The sequence below is a fragment of the Macaca fascicularis genome, chromosome 10 (assembly GCF_037993035.2).
Source record: "Macaca fascicularis isolate 582-1 chromosome 10, T2T-MFA8v1.1".
NCBI lineage: Eukaryota > Metazoa > Chordata > Mammalia > Primates > Cercopithecidae > Macaca > Macaca fascicularis.
The window spans coordinates 9,708,064-9,731,468 of record NC_088384.1 but is presented as its reverse complement, the minus strand read 5'-3'; the positions used below and the strand labels follow the sequence as shown (position 1 = coordinate 9,731,468).

The 23,405-nt window shown below is 49.5% G+C and overlaps 1 protein-coding gene across 2 annotated transcripts in view; it reads left to right on the top strand.

Annotated features, from left to right (window-relative positions):
- SREBF2 (sterol regulatory element binding transcription factor 2) overlaps positions 1 to 23,405 on the top strand; it is an 80,188-nt gene that overhangs the window by 49,442 nt on the left and 7,341 nt on the right. For both annotated transcript variants that reach the window (XM_065522083.1, XM_065522084.2), the window contains exons 10-15: positions 2,017 to 2,293; positions 5,476 to 5,645; positions 15,826 to 15,994; positions 17,510 to 17,627; positions 19,852 to 19,961; positions 21,450 to 21,582. In XM_065522083.1, coding sequence (XP_065378155.1) covers positions 2,017 to 2,293; positions 5,476 to 5,645; positions 15,826 to 15,994; positions 17,510 to 17,627; positions 19,852 to 19,961; positions 21,450 to 21,582 — 977 coding nt within the window. The remainder of the gene's footprint in view (positions 1 to 2,016; positions 2,294 to 5,475; positions 5,646 to 15,825; positions 15,995 to 17,509; positions 17,628 to 19,851; positions 19,962 to 21,449; positions 21,583 to 23,405) is intronic.

The window sequence follows — 23,405 nt, the reverse complement described above, 5'->3', positions numbered from 1 at the left end:
ACCAGAACACTCCTCAGCAGCAGTGAGCCATGGGCATGCCCTCCCCACCTCTGCAAGCTGCAGAGCCATTAGTGAGAATCTGATTGGCCATCCTGGATCTGTCAGCCTTGCTGGGGCTACGGGTCTCAGAATGTAGATGTGATTTTAAGAGGCCTGTTCCCTGAGCATAACATCCCAAGATGTATATCCTAGAGGCAGGTTCAAGTGTGTGTTTTATAAGCATCATTCTGGTGGCTGTGAAGGATAGGTAGAAGGGAGATGTGAAATGAATGGAACATGGAAACAAGTTAGGGTGCTCTTTTTTAAGTAGAGACAAGGTCTCACTATGTTGTCTGGCTGGTCCCAAACTCCTAGGCTCAAGTGATCCTCTCACCTTGACCTCCCAAAATGTTGGGATTATAGGCATGAGCCACCACACCTGGCTGAGTCAGGGGGCTCTATGAAATAGGCTGAGTAAGAGATGATGGCAAGGACCTGGAATTAAAAGGAAAAGTTTGAACTGAATAAATATTTGAAATGTAGTATTTGGAAGGGAAGTGATAGTGACATTGACTCAAGGGTAAGAGAGGCTCCAAAATGGAGTGGACTCCATCTAGGCCATGTTGCCTGGAAAAGCTGGAAGAGGCCTCTGTAGAGTGAGCAGTGATTGGGAGGCAGGCCATGGGGATGGAGGAGTGGCGGGGCCAGAGTATTTGAGAAGCTTGTCTGTCAGGAGAGGATTCTTAGGGAGAACTGGACTGGGGAGTCAGGAGGGGTGAGAGCCAAAGACTGGGACTTGGGAATAGCGCACCTTTGAGGGAAAGGCAGGGGAGGAGCCAGGGAACACCTGCCTCCTTTTGAATCTTCAAGTTGCAGGTACTTCTGACGGAAAAGATAGAGCCACCTTAGAGACTGTTGCTCTGAGGACATCTTTTCTTTTCCCTTATCCAGTCCTGTAATGATGTGGGAAACAAAACACAGGTAGTGTACCAGCTGCCCAATAGAGGAAAATAGGATAATTTACTTTAATTTCCTAAGACTGTATAGCCTGTCTTAGCCTGTCTTATAGTCTCCAACAGTGACAGAGAGAAGGCAAGCGTTCTTCAGTGCAGTGCCAAGACTCTCCACTAGACCCTCTCAGGTTGACAAAGATTAGTTCATCTGAATCCTAGAGTAGGGTAGTTTAGCTGTGAGTTTGCCTGAAACCATGGTTCTCAAACTTCAGCAGGCATGAAGCCGGGTACTGTGGCTCACACCTGTAAATCCCAGCTACTCGGGAGGCTGAGGTGTGGGTATTGCTTGAGCCCAGGAGTTCAAGACCAGCCCGGGCAACACAGCAAAACCCCCATCTCTAAAAATGAAAAGAAAAACACTTTAGCAGACATGGCATGAGAATCACCTAGAGGGTTGCAACACCAGAGGTTCTGATTCAGTAGCCCTGGGGTAAGGTCCAAGTGCTCGCATTTCTAACAAGCTCCTAAGAGCTGATGCTACTGGCCTCTGGGGGCCGCACTTTGAGACCCTGAAAGCCTAAAGGATCATGCAGTTCATCTAAATCTGTGTCACCTGTCTCATGTCTAAAAGATACTGCTGGCTGGGCGCGGTGGCTCACACCTGTAATCCCAACACTTTGGAAGGCTAAGGCAGGTAGATCACTTGAGGTCAGGAGTTCGAGACCAGCCTGACCAACATGGTGAAATCCCGTCTCTACTAAAAATACAAAAAAATAAAAAATAAATAAAGTGCCACTCTGAGGGAACTCTGACCAGCATTTGCTCAAAGAAGGAACACAGTACAATCTCAATCGAGTAAAAAGCCTGGAAGGAAATACCTCAGAATGTCAGCAGGGCTTCTTCCTGGGGAATGAGATTATAGGTGGTTTTATTTTACTTTCTTGTAGCTTTCTGAAGTTTCCCTTGTTTTTATGAGTATGCACTAATTCCTCTGATAATGGGGAGTGAAGGGAGTAGAAGTCTATATCAAAACAAAAAGCCAGAGCAAGGCCAGTGACCGTTAACACCTCTTGATACTTCGTAGGGAGATTTTGCAGCTGCTGCCGCCAACCTACAAACCTGCCTGGCAGTTTTGGGCCGAGCACTGCCCACCTCCCGCCTGGACCTGGCCTGCAGCCTCTCCTGGAACGTGATCCGCTACAGCCTGCAGAAGCTACGCCTGGTGCGCTGGCTGCTCAAGAAAGTCTTCCAGTGCCGGCGGGCCACGCCAGCCACTGAGGCAGGCTTTGAAGATGAAGCTAAGACCAGCGCCCGGGATGCGGCTCTGGCCTATCACCGGCTGCACCAGCTGCACATCACAGGTGACGGGGCGGCTGCTGCTGCCTGGCTTGCTGCAAGGCATATCATGCTACCTCTCCTCCTTAGCTTGATTTGCCAGTTCTGCACCCTAGCTGAAGTCCTTTTAATGCTGCTCTTTTAGAGTGGCTAGACCAAGCTTCTACCTGTTTCCACAGCTGTAAGGATGGCTCTTTGCTTTAGCTCATCAGTTCTCGGATGCACATGTTTTCACAGTAACATCACTATACTCAGGATGTGTCCTATAAACAGTGGCACATTGTAGATAAGTGGCAGTGTTTTTCTTTAGTGATACTTAAATTAATGGTGAGATTTAAAATTGCTGACATCTTAGAGTCAATGAAATATGATCATTTATTTCATTCATTAAGCTCCTGCTATAATAGAAAGGCAGAGAGGTCAGCAATGAATGACAGTTCAGTGTGAGTATGTTAGACTTTAGCAGAAGGAACATGTTTTCGTTGGGAGGGAGTGGGTACCTGTTTGGAGGGTTTCAAGAAAGGCTTCTAGGGAAGTAAGAGTCTTGGCTTTGCATGGAAGAATGCATAAGAGGTCACCAGCTCTGCAGGATATGAGCCTTCTGGGCAGAGGGATGTTCCCAAGGAGGAGCCCCACCTGGGATGGCTCTTGGGAATAAGTCTTCAGTGGTCCTAGAGGGAGCCAGGGCACAAAGGCAGTGCTCAGACCATGAAGGATTTGGATGCCAGGCTGGGGATCTTGTAGTGTATCAGTAGGATTCAGTGAAGAGCATTAGGAAAATAGTGATATGATCAGGTTTGTGTTTCTCAAGTTTAGAAGAGTCAGGCTGGGCATGGTAGCTGGCTCATGCCTGTAGTCCCAGCACTTTGGGAGGCCAAGGCGGGTGGATCACCTGAGGTCAGGGGTTCGAGACCAGCCTGGCCAACATGGCAAAACCCTGTCTCTACTAAAAATACAAAAATTAGCCCAAGTGTGGTGGCACGTACCTATAATCCCAGTTACTTGGGAGGCTAAGGCAAGAGAATCACTTGAACCCAAGAGGTGGAGGTTGTAGTGAGCCAAGATGGCACTACTGCATTCTAGCCTGGGCAGCAAGAGCAAAATTCCATCTCAAAAAGAAAGAAAAGGATAAAGACTGGCACAGCAGAAAAGGAGAAAGACTAGCACAGCAGTTCACGTCTGTAATCCTAGAACTTTGGGAGGTCAAGGAAGGAAGGTCGCTTGAGCCCAGGAGTTTCCCACCAGCCTGGAAAACACAGGGATACTGCATCTCTACAAAAAAATTCAAAAAATTAGCTGGTCTTTGTGGTGTGCACCTGTGGTTCCAGCTACTTGAGAGGCCAAGGTGGGAGGATCACTTGAGCCTGGGAGGTAGGTCGAGGCTGCAGTGAGCTGTGATCGTGCCACTGCGCATGCACACAGAGATGAACAGATAGAGGACGGGGAGTCAGGGGCAGAGGCTGTGTAAGAGGAGCAGTTTGGAGAGGTCTGAGGAGACACTGAGAGGCTGAGTGTTGGAGGAGCAAGGGCAGAGTTGAGGAGGGGAGATCGTTGCTGGGACACGCAGTAAGATGAGGGCCAGGAATAACAGTAGGATGTGGTAACTGGAAGGTGTTAGATGCCCTGGTAGCAGCAAGGAGCGTCAGCCAAAAGTGGAACAGAGCCAGGCCAGTGATGCAGGAGTGACCAGGAGATGAGACAGCGGGGTCAGTGTGCAACTTTAATATGTGGGCTCATGGTAGAATTTTAGCAGAAGGTCCTTATCTGCAAATTCGCTCCGCTGTTATCTTGTCTGTTCCTCAGTGTGCCCTTGGGACAGAATAAGCCCATACTCAGGTCTCTGATCAGGCTGTGTCCTTGTTGCTGCCAAGTTCTGGAGAATTCCAACTGAGAAGCTTTACATCACTCATTCCCTCCATACTCATTGGCATTCCCTGTGTGAGACACTGAGAGGACAGAGGTAACTACAGTATGGTTGCCACACTGCCCTCTCCCCTCCCTCCCTGTGACGGTAAAAGCCCAGTGTCTCCTGTAGGAGGAACACCTGAGGCCAGTACAGAATGGAGTGTGGAGGCTGAGATCTCCCTATGCTGATAAAGAGACAGGGAGGCAAAGCAGCCCAGGAGAGGGAACACAGGGCTGGATGAGCATGGGAAGCCTGGCTTTGCCACTGTCTACACCTTGACATGGGCACTTCCTGTGGCCGCCCCTGAGGCAAGGAGACTGCTTGCCCTTGTAGCAAGGACCAAAGCTGGCAACAGTATGAAAGCCTCAGGAGAGCTGTGATGGGCCCTTGTGCCTGTGCAAGGATACTTTGTCCCCTGATTAGGGGATCAGCCCCCGATGGGCCACTGTGCACCTCTCATTGGGGAGGGTGTGGTAAGCCTTCCTGGCCTCCCACCCACTAACCCAACATGTGTTCAGCTGTCCTTGCTCAGTTTATGTCACTTCCCCCCTGAAATGGGTGTGTGCTTGTGTATTGTGAAGGTGGGTTCTTTTTTTTTGGCTTTTTTGGGGGACAGAGTCTCACTCTGTTGCCTAGGCTGGAGTGCAATGGTGTGATCTCAGCTCACTGCATCCTCCGTGTCCCAGGCTCAAGCAGTTCTGCCTCAGCCTTCTAAGTAGCTGCAATTACAGGTGTGCGCCACCACGTCCAGCTAATTTTTTCTATTTTTAGTAGAGATGGGGTTTCACTGTGTTTGCCAGGCTGGTCTCGAACTCCTGGCCTCAAGTGATCCGCCAGACTTGGTCTCCCAAAGTGCTGGGATTATAGGTGTGAGCCACTGACACCCAGCCACATCGTGAAGGTTTTTTAATGAAAATAAATTCAAATCAGTTTGTCCAAAAAAAAAATGTCATTACCTCTGTTGAATGTTTGGAAACACAGAGTGGGGCTGTGCTCTGACACTGTTTTGGGAAATGCTGCCCTGTGCGCCTCTGAGTCCTGTACAACAACCTGCAATCGTGGCGGCTCTGGGTGCGATAGAACCGGGTGCCATGTTCCCAGCTACCCTGCGAGGTAGACAGGAACACACAGCCAGAACATCACAGAGCCTGGCATCCCATCCTGTGATCAGGCCTATCTGATCACAGAGTTCACCTCGTTTCTCCCCTGGTTCCTCTCTTACTTTGATTGTGCTGGAGAGAGCAGGAAAAAGTTTGGTTTTGGGGTTCCATCAATGATAATGTCTGTTTCCGCCCACCCTAGGGAAGCTTCCTGCAGGATCTGCCTGTTCTGATGTACACATGGCATTGTGTGCCGTAAACCTGGCTGAATGTGCAGAGGAGAAAATCCCACCGAACACACTGGTTGAGATCCATCTGACTGCTGCCATGGGGCTCAAGACCCGGTGTGGAGGCAAGCTGGGCTTCCTGGCCGTGAGTACCCTTCAGTTCCCTTCTGTAAACCTCCCCTGAGCACTTACCTAACCAGGAGTTAAGATGCAAAAGCAGTTATGAGCCCCCTTCCCGCTGAGATGCTGCCCACCTAGAGGGGTAGGCATTCATTCAGTTGCTCATTTCACCAGGACTTCCAGCAACCGATAAAACAGACCAAAATTCCTCCCCTTGTGGCCTTAATACCATAAGCCTTGTAAGCAGGACATTTTGGTCTCCTGAGGTAATATGAAGGTAATATGAGGTAATAAGAAGATTGGTTCACTGGTAGCAGAGCTACTGTATTTGGGGGTTAATATGCAACTTTTCTGCTCTTGCAGTGGTCATAAAAATTCTTAGAATCCCCTGGTTACGTCTCCTGGTTCTTTTATTTACTCAGAAGGTATTTATTGGGCATCTTGTGTCCATCACAGCACTGTGAGTCCAGATATAAAAGCCAGTGCCTTTGCCAAGCTACAGAGTTCAAGAAAAGAAATGGAAAGAATAAAAGTTAAAGAAAAACCTCTGCCTGTCCACAACGAGCTCAGGTCAGACCCAGGGCAGGGATTGTGGTTATCAAGCACCTCCCATATGCCTGGCTAGGAGCCAGCCTTGGGAACTCTCAAATGGGTAATTCCCAGTCCTTGTTATCAGCTAGTTCACAACATGCTGACCTCAGGCTTTCTCTTACTCTAGCAGAAACAGGTACGTTTTACTTTGTGTCCCACTGTGGGTAGACTGCTGAATACATCAGGTATGTTCAAGCATTACCACATCTCTTATTTGTTTCTGTATCTCAGTAACGGCAGAGATGAGCTGAGAATGAACCAGAGCATTCCCTGTAGTGACACTGATATGTTTCCTGAGGAACGTCACAATAGTCTACGGGACAAAGGGCGCAGGGAAGCCCAGTGTACTTTTTATGTCTTACCTCTGTTTCTGGTGACCACAGATAAGAAATTCATCCCTTGATTCACTCATTCAGCAAACATGACTGAGCACCCTCTCTAAGCAGGACATTTGCCTTGTCCTCAGGGAGCATACATTTTGGCAAGGAACCTAGACAGCAACCCTTCTTGAGCTTGACATTGATCTTCTCATGAGGAGGACTGGGCTCCAGGTGGGGAAAGAACACCATCCTCACTTGTGGGCTAGACGACCTGGGAGTCCACAGACACTGAAGACGCATCATTTTTCCTATTCATTTCAACCTTCCCTTAACAATTCTTCCTGGGACCAGGTCTTCAGGACAGTGAGCTAGGGTGAGCTCCTGAGCTGGTCTTGGGGGAAGTCAGGGTGGGCTTTCTGGGAAAGGTGAATCTAGGCTGAGAGCAGGAGGCATTGATGAGGTCTCTCTTCTTTTTGGTTTATTGAAGTGCTCTGGGCTGATGTCATTACATTTGTAACTTCCATGCCCTCCAAAAATGTTTTGAAGACATTGATTTTATCAAAATACAACATACGTGCAGAAAAATGCACACATTTTAACTTACGGCTTGAAGTGAAGTCACCCATGCAACACCCACCCAATCAAGAAATAGAACATTCCCAGTACTCACAGAAGCCTTCTTAAGGCCCTCCCTGCTCTTCCTGCCCCCAACCAAGGTAACCACTTTTCTGAATTCTGTCACTGGAGTTTAATCTGCCTATTGTTTGTCATTTCAGTAAACTTATCAAAGTACATGCTTAGAAGTCTGGCTGGGAAGGCCAGGCATGGTGGCTCACGCCTGTAATCCTAGCTCTTTGGGAGGCCGAGGCGAGCAGATCACCTGAGGTCAGGAGTTCAAGACCAGCCTGATCAATATGATGAAAGCCTGTCTCTACTAAAAATACAAAAATTAGCCGGGCGTGGTGGTGCATGCCTGTAATTCCAGCTACTCGGGAGGCTGAGGCAGGAGAATCGCTTGAACCCTGGAGGTGGAGGTTGTGTTGAGTGGAGATTGTGCCATTGCACTCCAGCCTGGGCAGCAGAATGAGACTCCATCTCAAATACATGGCCAGGCGCGGTGGCTCAAGCCTGTAATCCCAGCACTTTGGGAGGCTGAGACGGGCGGATCATGAGGTCAGAAGATCAAGACCATCCTGGCTAACACGGTGAAACTCCATCTCTACTAAAAAATACAAAAAGCTAGCCAGGCGAGGTGGCGGGCGCCTGTAGTCCCAGCTGCTCGGGAGGCTGAGGCAGGAGAATGGCGTAAACCCAGGAGGCAGAGCTTGCAGTGAGCTGAGATCGCGCCACTGCACTCCAGCCTGGGCGACAGAGCGAGACTCCATCTCAAAAAAAAAATAAATAAATAAATACATACATACATACATACATACAAACAAAAATTAGCCGGACATGGTGGTGCACACCTGTAATCCCAGCTACTTGGGAGGCTGAGGCAGGACAGTCGCCTGAACCTGGGAAGCGGAGGTTGTAGTGAGCCAAGATTGCACCACTGCACTCCAGCCTGGGTGACAGAGTGAGAGAGACTCCATCTCAAGAAGAAAAAAAGATTACAATGTGCATGTCAAAAAGTATACAAATCATAAATACACAGTTCAGTGACTTCACAGAGTAAACACACCCGTGTAGCCAGCAGACAGTTCAAAGTACAGAACCAAGACCTCAGAAACTTCTCTTGGGCCCTTTGCAATCACTAACCTGCTCCTTCCCCCAAGCTTTCCAGCCTTCCAAGGGTAACCACCATCCTAGTCACCTCAGATATTTTGCCTCTGTTTAAACTATATTAATAGAAGGAGAGTCTTGCAGTATACACTGTTTTGTGTCTGACTTCTTTTGATCAATATCATGTGTAAGAATCATTTATGTTGTCATGTAGAATTATAGATTGTTCGTTCTCATACTTTATAGTGTTCCATTGTATGACTAGATTATTGCAGATGAACTTTTTAGTTGCTTTCTAGCTTTGGTTATTATGAAGGGTGCTGCTGTGAACCTCCTTGTACACACATCTTTCAGGAAACGTGACTGCATTTTTAGGAATGTCATTGCTGGGTCAGAGGTTGTGCGTATTTCCAGATTGTTGGCCATTCTCCACTCCATCAGCAGTGAACAAGAGTTCCAGTTCTACATCCTTACCAAAGACATATAATGTCAATTTTTTAAGCCCTTCTAGTGTATCTCATTATATTTTTCATTTGCATTTCCCAGGTGATTAATGAGATTGAGCGCCTCTCCTTATATTTACTGGCAATTTGGATAGTCTTTTTTGTGACATTCAATTCACAATTCTTACCTCTTTTTCATTTGGAGTGTCTGTCATCTTATTGATTAGAGGAATTCTGTATTCTGGAGATGGCCCCTTTATTGGATATATGCTTTTCAGATGCCTTCTCCCACTGTATGGTTTGCCTGTTCTCTCTTAATGGTATCTAGTGATAGCACAAGCTCTTAATTTCAGTGAAATCCAGATGATTAGTCTTTTCCTTTACAGTTAGACATTTTAAGTCCTGTAAATCTTTGTCCTACCTCAAACTCATGAAGATATTCTATGTTGTCTGCTAGAAGCTTTATTTTTTACTCTTTACACACAGGTACCTAATCCACCTGGAATTAATTTTTTTTTTTTTTTTTTTTTTTTGAGACGGAGTCTTGCTCTGTCACCCAGGCTGGAGTGCAGTGGCCGGATCTCAGCTCACTGCAAGCTCCGCCTCCCGGGTTTACGCCATTCTCCTGCCTCAGCCTCCCGAGTAGCTGGGACTACAGGCGCCCGCCACCGCGCCTGGCTAGTTTTTTTGTATTTTTAGTAGAGACGGGGTTTCACCGTGTTAGCCAGGATGGTCTCGATCTCCTGACCTCGTGATCCGCCCGCCTCGGCCTCCCAAAGTGCTGGGATTACAGGCTTGAGCCACCGCGCCCGGCCCTGGAATTAATTTTTATATGAGTTGGAGGTAAGAGTGCAAGATCTGTATTTCTCCATAAGGATATCTACCTGACTCAGAACCTGTTATTTTATAAACTGTCCTTCTCCTGCTGCACCAAGTGGCACCTTTTTTTTTTCATAAATCAAGGATCCATGTACAGCGGGGTCTGCCTCCAGATCTGCTAGTCTGTTCTACTGCACCACCACCACCCAACCCTAACGGCTGAGTTTCCTCTTATGTCTTGATGTCTGGAAGTGTTGGTCTTCCAGATTTAGTGACTAACAATGAGAATCTTGGGTATTTCTTTGTAGCTTCTTCATTCTACAGAGGTACTTGGTGCTGCTGATAGACATTTGGGTGGTTTCCAGTATTTGCCGTTATAAACAGTGCTGTAGGGAACATTTCTGTCCATTGTCTTCATGCACCTCTATAAGAGCTTCCTCAGACCAAATCTGTAGAGATGGTGATGCTGTGTGAAAGCATATAAATATTTGAAACTTAATAGTATTACCAAATTTGTATATTCAGTAAGATGGAAAAAGGAGAACTGTCATCTTTAAAGTCATTGTTCTTCTCTGTTTACTTCTCTTGAGAGAGAATAAAGAGACTCAGACAGTATTTTCTTATAAAGGAAGAAGCTTTGAATTTGGTGAGATATATTTAGCTACAAATGAGCCAAGTGTTGGGGGCAAGTGCAGGGCTGGCCTCTGTGAAAATGGTTTAGACTAGAGGTTCCCAAACTTGCTCGACTCACTATGTCTCAGTAAATTTTTCATGGTGTCCCTTAGCCAAAAGAAATACCTAACAGTTTTTTCGTTTGTTGAGACACTGTCTTACTCTGTTGCCCAGGCTGGAGTGCAGTGGTGTAACCACGGCTCACTGTAGCCTCAACCTCTCTGGGCTCAAGTGATCATCCCACCTCACCCTCCCAAGTAGCTGGGACTGCAGGTGCGCACCACCACACCCAGCTAATTTTTGTAATTTTTGTAGCCAGGGTTTTGCTATGTTGCTCAGGCTGGTCTCGAACTCCTGGGCTTAAGCGATTTGCCCACCTCAGCCTCCCAAAGTGCTGGGATTATAGGCACCACCGCACCTGGCCTCTGTTAAGTAGTTAAGTTTGAACATCCTAATAGGTATTTAAATTGTCTTAACAGCTTAGTGGTCATGTGAAAAAATCATATGTGAAGTTGAAAGAAGAAATAATATTGTTTGCTAGGAGTGGTAGCACACACCTGTAGTCCCAGCTCCTCAGGAGACTGAGGCAGGAGGATCTGTTGAAGCCACAAGTTTGAGGCTGCAGTTAGCTATGGTCACACCTGTGAATAGAGCCACTTCACTCCAACCTGGGCAACATAGTGAGACCATGTCTCTACTTAAAAAAAAAAGAAAAGAAAAGAGGCTGGGCGCAGTGGCTCACGCCTGTTATCCCAGCATTTTGGGACGCCGAGGCAGGTGGATCACCTAAGGTCAGGAGTTTGAGACCAGCCTGGCCAACATGGTAAAACCCCGTCTCTACTAAAAATACAAAAATTATCCAGGCGTGGTAGCTCTCACCTATAATCCCAACTACTCGGAGGCTGAGACAGAATTGCTTGAACCCAGGAGGCAGAGGTTGCAGTGAGCTGAGATTGTGCCACTGCACTCCAGCCTGGGTGACAGAGCAAGACTCCGTCTCAAAAGAAAAAAAGAGAGAGAATATTTTAGATTCTTAATAATTTCTTAGAAATCATAGTTATTAAGAATCCAAAATAAAGGCCGGGCGCGGTGGCTCAAGCCTGTAATCCCAGCACTTTGGGAGGCCGAGGCGGGCGGATCACGAGGTCAGGAGATCGAGACCATCCTGGCTAACACGGTGAAACCCCGTCTCTACTAAAAATACAAAAAGAAATTAGCCGGGCGTGGTGGCGGGCGCCTGTAGTCCCAGCTACTCCGGAGGCTGAGGCAGGAGAATGGCGTGAACCCGGGAGGCGGAGCTTGCAGTGAGCCGAGATCGCGCCACTGCGCTCCAGTCTGGGCGACAGAGCGAGACTCCGTCTCAAAAAAAAAAAAAAAAAGAATCCAAAATATTCTTTTTTTTTTTTTTTTTCTAATAGAGATACAGTCTCACTCTTGCCCAGGATGGAGTGGATGGAGTGGAATGGCTATTCACAAGCTTGGTCTCACTATGTTTCTTACCAATACGTGAACCTGTCAAGCACTGCACACCTTCTCAAGCTTTGGAATCAGACTAGCAACCACCACTCTCTCTCTTTTCCACACTGATTTCCACAGAGTACTATGACAGACACGACACCTCCAAAGGAAGCTAGTGTGATCTCAATGCTGAGGCTGCAGGCTCTCCCCATCTAGTCACTTTATAAGTGCCCAGCTGATGTTGAGCATCACTGTTTTCCTCGAAAGTTTAAAATAGCCTGTTCTGCCCCTAATCACTTGCTATGGCACCTCAGACTGCCTTGGCACATGATTTGAGAGCCATGGGGTTAGACCGATGTTGGGGGACACAACCTGGGGCTGGGACTGGCCCAGGGGTACTGAGTGACTCTCAGGATCTAAACAGTTGTGTGGTTCTTGCCACAGCCTCTTTCACATCAGGTAATTAGCAGATGAGTTACAGGAGGGGCTGCTAGGCCCCAGCTGGGGAGGATTCTGGTGTCTATAAAATTTAGGAAAACTTAAAAAAAATTTTTTTTTTTTTTTTAGACCAGGCATGGTGGCTTGTGCCTGTAATCCCAGCACTTCGGGAGGCTGAGGTAGGAGGATCACTTGAGCTCAGGAGTTCAAGACCAGCCTGGGCAACATGGTGAAATCCCATCTCTACCAAAAATACAAAACTTATCCTGGCATGGTGGCAGGCCCGGTTTTTTTTGTGTGTGGCATGTGGTCCAAGCTACTCAGGAGACCAAGGTGGGAAGATTGCTTGAGCCCGGGAGGTCGAGACTGCAGTGAGCTGTGATTGTGCCACTGCCCTCTAGCCTGGGTGACAGAGCAAGACCCTCTCTCAAAAAAGAAAAAAGGAAAATTGCTACGGGACTATAATGCCAAGAAAATTAAGAGTAACAAAAGCTGTTATCTCAATTTCCCTTATAGAAGCCATACTGTAGATGACTGTATCCCAGGATTTCTTTTTTTTTTTTTTTTTTTTTGAGACGGAGTCTAGCTCGGTCGCCCAGGCTGGAGTGCAGTGGCCAGATCTCAGCTCACTGCAAGCTCCGCCTCCCGGGTTTACGCCATTCCCCTGCCTCAGCCTCCCGAGTAGCTGGGACTACAGGCGCCTGCCACCTCGCCCGGCTAGTTTTTTGTATTTTTTAGTAGAGACGGGGTTTCACCGTGTTAGCCAGGATGGTCTCGATCTCCTGACCTTGTGATCCGCCTGTCCCGGCCTCCCAAAGTGCTGGGATTACAGGCTTGAGCCACCGCGCCCGGCCTGGATTTCTATTTCTTATTAGTTCAAACCACCAAGCTCAAGCTCCCCTGCCCTCAACTGAAATTTGTTATTAATACAACTAAAAGGTTTTTTTTGTTTTTTTTGGAGACAGAGTCTCACTCTTGTCACCTAGGCTGGAGTGCAATGGCATAATCTCAGCTCACTGCATCTCCGCCTCCCAGGTTCAAGCAATTCTCCTGCCTCAGCCTCCCGAGTAGCTGGGATTACAGGTGCCTGCTACCATACCTGGCTAATTTTGTATTTTTAGTAGAGACAGGGTTTCTATTAAAAATACAAAAAATTAGCTGGGCGTGGTGGCGGGCGCCTGTAGTCCCAGCTGCTCGGGAGGCTGAGGCAGGAGAATGGCGTGAACCCGGGAGGCGGAGCTTGCAGTGAGCCCAGATTGCGCCACCGCACTCCAGCCTGGGCAACAAAGCGAGACTCCGTCTCAAAAAAAAAAAAGAGAATTAAGCTTGGCTGGGTGCAGTGGTTCATGCCTGTAATTCCAACACTTTGGGAGGCTGAGGTGGGCTGATCGCTTGAGCCCAGGAGTTCGAGGCTAGCCTGGGAAACATAGTAAAAACCCATTTCTACAAAAAAATACAAAAAAAATTAGCCAGGCATGGTGGCATATGCCTGTAGTCCCAGCTACTTGGGAGGCTAAGGTGGGGATCATCTGATCCCAGAGATTGAGGCTGCAGTGAGCCATGATCGCCCACTTGCACTCCAGCCCAGGTTATAAAGTGAGACCCTGTCACCAAAAAAAAAAAGGGCCAGGCGTGGTGGCTCACGCCTGTAATCCCAGCACTTTGGGAGGCTGAGGCAGGTGGATCACGAGATCAGGAGTTCAAGACCAGCCTGGCCAAATAGTGAAACCCTGTTTCTACTAAAAATACAAAAATTAGCTGGGCGCGGTGGCAGGTACCTATAATCTCAGCTACTTGGGAGGCTGAGGCAGAATTGCTAGAACCCGGGAGGCAGAGGTTGCAGTGAGCCGAGATCGCACCACTGCACTCCAGCCTGGGTAACAGAGCAAGACTGTGTCTTTAAAAAAAAAAAAAAAGAGTTAAGCTTAAAATACATTTTAACTTAGCAATTTCCACATTGGCCTTTCTGGTTCCTCTTGCCATATGACCTGGACTAGGCTTTGCTTCTGCTTATAACATCTGGGCCATTGTGAGGGACCAGTGGTCCTCAGTTTCTTCTGGAGCAACCACCAGGCTCCCTTGCTAATTGGACACGTGGAATTGGCTGTTCTTGGAAAGAGAGTTAGAGTCAACCATTCAAGTGTTCTGGGACCTTGGAAGCCCTGGAATCTCGCCACCAGCCCCCAGCCTCCCTCCCTGCTCAGCTCCTCAACTGCTATTCTCCCACCATTGCAGTTATCAGCTCAGATTCAGTGAGTGCTTTGTGGAAGGTTGGCGGAGGGTCACAAGGTTCCTCTACATTTGTTCTCCAACATCCAGTATCAACACTGGTTAGCAAAGAGGAGAAAGGACTATGGTGCCACTGGTCCCATGATTAGAAATGTAAGTGAAACACCCCACCTCATCTCATAAGCTGCCTTGAGATTATGAGTATGTGTCTATAGAGCAGGTTGCTTTTTCTCAGATTCAGGCAGTGTCCAGGTTCCCCCTGGAGAGAGATGGTCTTCTCTGTCTGTGTCCTTGAGTGGCACTCCGACAGTGCTATTTCTGACCCTGGCATTCAAGTCTTCTGAAGCCGTTACATTCGCTGATGGCTACTTAGAGCCCAGTAAAGGTCAGAACCATCAGACTGAACCAGACCATGAAACAGCTCTGCTCCTGTGGGGGCAAGGGCTGGGGTGTGGAAGCGACGTCTGCGGGCCTTGGCCTGGCAGCTCTGCCCCTGGGCTCCCTGGACTTTCTATCTTATGCTTCTCCCTCCCTCCTGTCTTCTCTCCTCAGTTCCTCACTCACCCTGGCCTGTTTTGGGGAGTGGTTTTGCGTTGGAAGTCGTGATTGTTAGTGTGAAAATATCCTCACTCAAACAGTGACAGAACTGAAAACATGGTGGATAGTATTGTCCCTGCAGTTCTTGTCAGTGGGGTCCTGAAATGATGTTATCCTGGCAAATGGAGAAGGGGCCCAGTGACCGGGGCCCTGGCTCTTTGAATTGTCCCACAAAGAGGCTTTCCAAGTTCCCCCTCTGTTCTTTCTCACAGGCTAGTGTTCACATCAGGGGCTCATGCAGGGGTGCCGTGGGGTTTCTGTAGGGGGCTGCCCTTGCAGGGCCAGCTGTGTGGAGAGAGTCTCTCACCCACCCACACACAGATACTTTCCTGCATGGGGCTTGGGCTGGCCTCCCAGCTGCCCCTTCACTCCAGTGCCATCTGATGTGACCCTGTCCGTTGGCCATGTGCCGAGCACTGTTCTAAACTTTACACACAAAGTAAAAGAAAAATTAGTCAAAGCAGAATAATTTTGCCTAAAATAGTCTAAAAGATATATAATTAAAATTACATGATAAAACGTCCCACGATAGAAGGGGCAGCCTGGCTTGGCACTCACGGGGCTGAGGGGGAAGTACAGCAGCCGAGGGGCCCCTGAGACCCCTCCTTGGGAAACCATCTTCCTAGTTTACCCTGCAGGTTGAATGCCCGTAGGATTAGGCAGCCCCAGCAGGACAGGATGCAGCATCCTGTGCCTTGTGGCTGCTCCCCGCCCTCCTGCTGGGATTTGGACCTAGTCAGCAAGTCCAGCACACTCCACTGGTGGGCTTGCCCTAGTTTCCGTGGTGGGCTTTACTTCCAGGTACCTGTGGGAGTCCCCGCCCTGTGCTGAGCTTTCCCAGTCTCCCCCCAAGCTCACCTCCACCATGGTGCTTTCTGCCACCTTGGTGTTACCCCTGGTCCTTGTCCTTCCACAGAGCTACTTCCTCAGCCGAGCCCAGAGCCTGTGTGGCCCCGAGCACAGCGCTGTTCCTGACTCCCTGCGCTGGCTCTGCCACCCCCTGGGTCAGAAGTTTTTCATGGAGCGGAGCTGGTCTGTGAAGTCAACTGCCAAGGAGAGTCTATACTGTGCCCAGAGGAACCCAGGTGAGAATACCTTGGAGCCGTTCAGAATTGGAGAAAGCCATGCGAACCGCTGGTACTACAGAGTTACTGTGCAGCAGACACACGGAGACACGGGTTGTCTCAGTCTTGTTGAGTCTTTGTTTGTTTGTTTGTTTGTTTGTTTGAACTGAAGCTCAGGGAGGTTGAGTAACTTGCCTAAGGTCACAAGCCTGATCAGAAATTGTCAGTGGCTAAGCTAGATGTGCAGCTCTGCTCTCTCTGACATTCAGAGCCTATGGTCCTTACATCACACAGTAATAAATTGTGATTAAGCTCCAAGTGTACTCTTAGCCCTTGTTTTGGGCACTTTGGAGACACAAAGGATGTGTGAGGCTTGCTTTCCCTGGCCTCCAGGTCTCTCCTATTAGGAGAGCAGACAGACATATATGGAGAGTTCGGGAACAATAGGTGGCAGGCGGTCATCAATTGCTCAGAGTGGTGACAGGGACGAAGCTTCAGGCATTGGAAGGAGATGCTGGCTTTCTGTCCCTGGCATTTGATAGTGATTGGAGTCGACTCACCCTGCCTTGGAGCAGTAGAGGCTGGTCGGGATTGACTTAGACTTTGAGTGCTCAGTGGCTGTCTGCTTTCTGCTGTACTTTTCCTCCTCTCTCAGACTTGGAGTCTGTGGGGACTGCAGTTACAGGGTGTGTGTGTCACGCATTGGGGGAGTTTGCTATCCTTTTCTTTTTTAAATGATAACTTTATTGCTCAATGTGAGAATTGTATGCAACACCAAAATATAAAGGATGAAAGCAAAAGCAATCCTAAATCTTTCTACCCCACCCCTGCTGGTTAGACATGGACTTCTCAGTGGCTTTGTAGTCTCTGGCTCCAGGCCTTGTTACCTGGAATATGTTCATAAGTGTCCCTCCTTCTCCTGGTCATTAGCTCAAGGCGCACATATCTTCCACATGTGAGGAGAGAGAAGGGGCTGGTGATTGAGGCCTGCCAGTAAAGAAACTTGCTGGTGACAGTCAGCTATCCAAGCATTGCAAGGCCCCATGTCTAGCCAGTTCAGACAGGTCGCCTCTGATGGCAGGTTCCACGACAAAGCTCTGAAAGAACAGGAGCATGTTCTTCATTGTCATGAGTGAGGCAGCAGCTACCACCTTCTCCTCCTTGCCTGGTGGTTCTCCTGAGCCACATGGAGAAGAGACATCCTCTGAGACATTCCATTTTCTGTTTTCTGATCCAACTCCAGCTGACAGCTCCCAATCATAGAGTAGTGAGCACTGTATCAGGAGACACAGCACCCTCCCCCACATGCCCTCCCCACCGGAGCTTATCCAGAACTTCAGCCTTGGGCACTTCAGCCTGGGAGTGAACACTCTCCCCCAGCCTCCAGCTGTTCAGCACAGTAGTTCTGGGCTTTGGTGGAGAAGGGGGATCTGATCCCCATTCACAGGGCATGGCTGTGTTTTGAGTTTCTCTCCATAGACAAAATGGGCTCATAAATGAGCCCCATTTAACCCTCCTTGCCCATCTCTTTTCCAGCCGACCCCATTGCGCAGGTCCACCAGGCCTTCTGCAAGAACCTGCTGGAGCGAGCTATAGAGTCCTTGGTGAAACCTCAGGCCAAAAAGAAGGCTGGAGACCAGGAAGAAGAGAGCTGGTAAAGTCACCAGACAAGTCCCCCTGCCTTAGAAGGCCTGCACTCATAGAGGGAAGCAAGCCCTGGCATCGGGTTGGCAAAGCAATCAAATGACTCCTTTGTATTTAATTTCTCAAAAATGAGAGCCCTGTGTTAACCCTGACCTGGCCTTTCCTCCTAGACCAAGTACGCCTTTTTTTTTTTTTGAGATGGAGTCTCGCTCTGTCACCCAGGCTGGAGTGCGGTGGCATGATCTGAGCTCACTGCAAGCTCTGCCTCCTGGGTTCATGCCATTCTCCTGCCTCAGTCTGCTGAGTAGCTGGGACTACAGGCGCCTGCTGCCACACCTAGCTAATTTTTTTTATTTTTTTGAGACAGAGTCTCACTCTGTTGCCCAGGCTGGAGTGCAGTGGCCGGATCTCAGCTCACTGCAAGCTCCGCCTCCCGGGTTTACGCCATTCTCCTGCCTCAGCCTCCCGAGTAGCTGGGACTACAGGTGCCCGCCACCTCGCCCGGCTAGTTTCTTGTATTTTTTTTTTTTTAGTAGAGATGGGGTTTCACCGTGTTAGCCAGAATGGCCTCGATCTCCTGACCTTGTGATCCGCCCTTCTCGGCCTCCCAAAGTGCTGGGATTACAGGCTTGAGCCACCGCGCCTGGCCTAAATTTTTTTTGTATTTTTAGTAGAGACAGGCTTTCACCATGTTAGCCAGGATGGTCTCGATCTCCTGACCTCGTGATCTGCCTGCCTCGGCCTCCCAAAGTGCTGGGATTACAGGCTTGAGCCACCGTGCCCGGCCTAAATTTTTTTTGTATTTTTAGTAGAGACAGGCTTTCACCATGTTAGCCAGGATGGTCTTGATCTCCTGACCTCGGGATCTGCCTGCCTCGGCCTCCCAAAGTTCTGGGATTACAGGCCTGAGCCACCACGCCCTGCCTTTTTTTTTTTTTGAGATGGAATTTCACTCTTGTTGTCCAGGCTAGAGTGCAATGGACCAGTCTCAGCTCACTGCAACCTCCGCCTTCCCGGTTCAAGCGATTCTTCCACCTCAGCCTCCCAAGTAGCTGGGATTACAGGTGCCTGCCACCATGCCCAGCTAACTTTTGTATTTTTAGTAGAGATGAGGTTTCACCATGTCAGTCAGGCTGGTCTCAAACTCCTGACCTCAGGCAGTCTGCCTGCCTCAGCCTCCCAAAGTGCTGAGATTACAGGCATGAGCCACCGCGCCTGGCAGGTGCGCCCATTTTTATGTATCCCTTTACCAAGCGGAGTCAGTACTTGGATCAAGTCAGGAATTTCATTAGCTTGCTTTGCTTTCTGGGGTAGGGAGCAGCGGCCTATTGAAAGGAAATAGAAATGAAATGTGACAAACTCAGCAGAAGGCAGACACATCTGGCCTGGACATCTTGGGGACCCAGCCCCTCATGGAATGTTCTGGGCAATTTTTGTCTCTGACACACTTACCGAGCACAGTCCTTCTTCCACAGAGTAAGACCTGAGAGGCAGATAGGTGCCAAAGTCACTTTCGTTTTTTGTTATTTTTGTTTGTATTTGGGGGAGGTTTTTGAGACAGTGTCTCACTCTGTCACCCAGGCTGGAGTGTAGTGGCACAATCTTGGCTCACTGCAACCTCTGCCTCCTGGGTTCAAGTGGTTCTCCTGCCTCAGCCTCCCAAGTAGCTAGGATTTCAGGCGCCTGCCACCACGCCTGGCTAATTTTTGTATTTCTTGGTAGAGTCAGAGTTTCACCATTCATCAGGCTGGTCTGGAACTCCTGACCTCAAATGATCTGCGTGCCTTGGCCTCCCAAAGTGCTGGGACTACAGGCGTGAGCCACCATACCCGGCCCCAAAATCACTTTCCTACAAGGCCCAGATCCTGATTGGGGTGCACCTGAGGAAAGGGGGAGGGGGCAGTTCTGCCTGGGAGATAACAAAACTTTTGGGAGGAGATGACACTGGACTTGGGGCTTAAGGGGAGGAGTGAGGGTAGGCTGTGGGGGATGCTAGGGAAAGGCCTCCAGTATAGGGAAGAGTGTCAGTGTCAGTGACAGCCCAGAGACACAGAGGAAGGATGCCTGTGGAATACAAAGGGTGCACATAGACAGCGCTTGCGTGTGCCTGGGATGACAGGAAAGGGATGGAAATGGCCATTGGGTCTTAGAGCTGGAGAGCTGAGCAGCCAGGTCATGAGGTGGGCCTTGTGTATATGTTTTGATGTACATGGGACCCTCTCTTTTCTTCCTAGTGAATTCTCCAGTGCTCTGGAGTACCTGAAATTACTTCATTCTTTTGTGGACTCTGTGGGGATTGTGAGCCCCCCACTCTCCAGCAGCTCCGTGCTCAAATCCGCCCTGGGTAAGCACCTGCGGGTGGCCCACAGTCTCAGGGTGCCCAGGTCTTCACAGTGCTTTTGCCCCAGGGGTCCAGGGTGTTAGGAGTGTAGATGCCAGCGTCTTCTCTGGATCCCAGGTTCATACCTATGGCCCTCATGTGACCCCAACTCACAGTCACCCCCTCCCAAACAGCACTCAGAGGCAGGAAACTATGGTTTCAGAGAAGTAGGGCAATGGGTGATTGAATGTCTTCCTCAAGCCCTGGCTGTGTGGCCCAGGTGAGGACCCTTAATTCCTAGAAGAACAAGCAACGAGTGGCCCAGGCACCAGGGATGGCAGGGAGTCACCTTTCAGATGCACAGTGGCCCCTGAGGCAGCTCTTGGGCCTTACACTCTTTGTTCTGAAGAGACTTTTCATCTGGGCCTCTCTACCACTCCCCAGCCCCTCATCACCTCAGTGTCACAGCGCAGCCTGCTGACTGGATTGACACCAGGACATTTCTTTGCTTCTGTCCCTAAACTGCCTTCAGGACGATAGCACATCAGCTGCCAACTCTTGGGCTTCTGTGGCCACCTGGGAAGATGGGGATATCAAGCTACCTCTGGTCACTCTCCCTGGGAAAGGAGGGATCCCAGAAAATCAGCCACCCCATCATGATCCCTGACCTGTGGCCTCTGTTTTCAAGTTTAGGGAAGCATGACCATCCCTGCTGGTTTTGTGGGATCACTACTGTCATCATTTTGCAGTTGAGAAAACTAAGGCTGAGAGAAGACTTAAAATACTCTTAACAGGAGCCTGTTCCAGATACCATTTTGAAGATACCATTCTTTATGGCTATTGAAAGCTTAGGTTGTATCCATCTTTTTACTTAAAAACAACACTGCAGTGAACATCTGTGTTAAACTTTTTTCTCTCTTTAAGCCAATTTCATTATGACAGACTGCCAAAAATGGGATTACTAGCTTAACGGGAGTGAACTTTTTTTTTTTTGAGATGGAGTCTTGTTCTTGTTGCCCAGGCTAGAGGGCAATGGCGCGATCTCGCCCACTGCAGCCTCCACCCCGCTGGGGTTCAAGCGATTCTCTTGCCTCAGCCTCCCTAGTAGCTGGGATTACAGGCGCCCACCACCGTGCCTGGCTAATTTTTTTGTGTATTTTTAGTAGAGAGGGGGTTTCACCATGTTGGCCAGGCTGGTCTCAAACTCCTGACCTCAGGTGATCCACCTGCCTCAGCCTCCCAAAATGCTGGGATTACAGACATGAACCACCGCGCCCAGCCAGGAGTGAACATTTTTAAGGCTCTTGACACATATTGCCAAACACTTTGCATGATTGCGCTGGTTTATTCCCCTCCCCCCGAGTCCTGGGTGTGGGAGCCCAGAGGCTATTGGCCCGTTCCCAGCAGGCAAAGATGTTACCCACCTCCTAGGAAGGAAGTGTAGCAGCCTCTGAGCGCCACAGGTCTCATTTCTGTGGGTGTTGGAGTACGTTTGGTGCTGTTCCCCTCTAGGTCCAGACATCATCTGTCGGTGGTGGACATCTGCAATCACTGTGGCCATCAGCTGGCTCCAGGGAGACGATGCAGCTGTACGCTCTCATTTTACCAAAGTAGAACGCATCCCCAAGGCCCTGGAAGTGACAGAGTGCGTAACCCTCCTTGGCCACTCACTTGCTTCTCTCCAGGGGAATCTTATTTGAGTTAGCAGGAGCAAGCTGGACTGGGTGGGCACGTTGGGGTGAAGGGTCAGGACTGCATGACAGGTGGGTGGCTAGAAAAGTCGAGGGTGAGGGCACCATGGAGAACTCAGTTTGGCCCAGCAGGTCCTCTGTGCAAGTGTCCTGCTCTGCACAACATGACAGTTGTCCCAGCAGCTGTCAGCACTGCCTCCAGGTCCTCCTCCCTGCAGCCTTCATGACGCCACAGGCTGAAAAGAAGAGACAAGAGCACTGTGGCTCCCAGCATCTTCAGAAGCTTCGTGGTGGAGGCAGGCATTGGTGGTTCACAATCAGTGCAGAGAGGCCACCGTTGCCCCCAAAACTCATGTGCACTGGAGCATACTGCCCCTGTGTGCCAGCATTTTACCCACTTTCCTTCCAGCCACCTCCAGCCCCACCATCAACCCTGGCAACCTTGTCCTGTAACTAAAATAACCTTTAGCACATGGCATAACCAGAGAGCTTTTGACATTCCTCTTTGGAGATTCACGTCTGCATCTTGGGGGCATTCAGCACTTAGTGATGGGCAGCCCTGCCTGCTGACTCCCCAGCTGTTTCTAATTGGATATGAGTGTTCTTTTTTTTTTTTTGGAGACGGAGTCTGGCTCTGTTGCCCAGGCTGGAGTGCAGTGGCCGGATCTCAGCTCACTGCAAGCTCCGCCTCCCGGGTTCACGCCATTCTCCTGCCTCAGCCTCCGGAGTAGCTGGGACTACAGGCGCCCGCCACCTCCCCCGGCTAGTTTTTTGTATTTTTTAGTAGAGACGGGGTTTCACCGTGTTAGCCAGGATGGTCTCGATCTCCTGACCTCGTGATCCGCCCGTCTCGGCCTCCCAAAGTGCTGGGATTACAGGCTTGAGCCACTGCGCCCGGCCCTGGATCTGAGTGTTCTAAGAGAAACTATAAAATGCTCCAGGACAGAAAGGCCCCACGAGGTCCTAGCCTTAGAGCCAAGGCTGTAGCATTTCCTATCAAGCAGACTCTTAACCAGCGCACAGGAAGTTGCTTAGAAGAGCGAGTATACACAGACTTAAAGTCCTGTGTTCCCTGAAGTAGATGTGACATCCTAATTGCATTGAAGTAGCCCCATTTTTAAGCACTCTTAACTAGGTAAGCACCCAGCCCTGTGTAGCATTCCACCTGTATGTGTGTCTCCCCCAGTCAATCTGCCTGAGGACACTGAGGCTCAGCAGGTAAGTTGTCCAAAGTCATCTCACTCCTGAGCAGCAGAGCTGCCATGGACAGCCAAAACACCCCTGCAGGCACTGGTGCCTCCTGGATTCACTTACGCCTGGGTCCCTCTGCTCTTCAGGGACTAGGATGCTATGAGACCCTCCTCCATCCCTAGCCTCCCCTTCCACTCCCAGTGTGCTCTACAGAAAGAAGCTAAGTTTCTCCAGAGAGTTTAATACCACATATCTGGGAGGGTGGTCCCTTAAAGAACGGGTACAACATCTTATTGTGGCCAGTTTATAGGTAAGGAAACTGAGGCACACATGTTGGAATGACTTATCTTGGGTGGCTTCTTAGCAGCAGACGTGATGGTGAATCCTGTGTCTCTGACTTCCAGCATTGAATGAAGGTGCTACAGGGTGTGGCGCTCACCCTAGCTCAGGGCTGGCATTTCAGGTCTGGAGCCATAGTGGCAGCACTGCATTCAGTAGATGCACATGTCATATCAGTGTGGGGCGTGGCGGTCACTGGCTTGGGCCCCTCTGCCTGTCACGCGGGTAACACATAGCGACCTGCCTC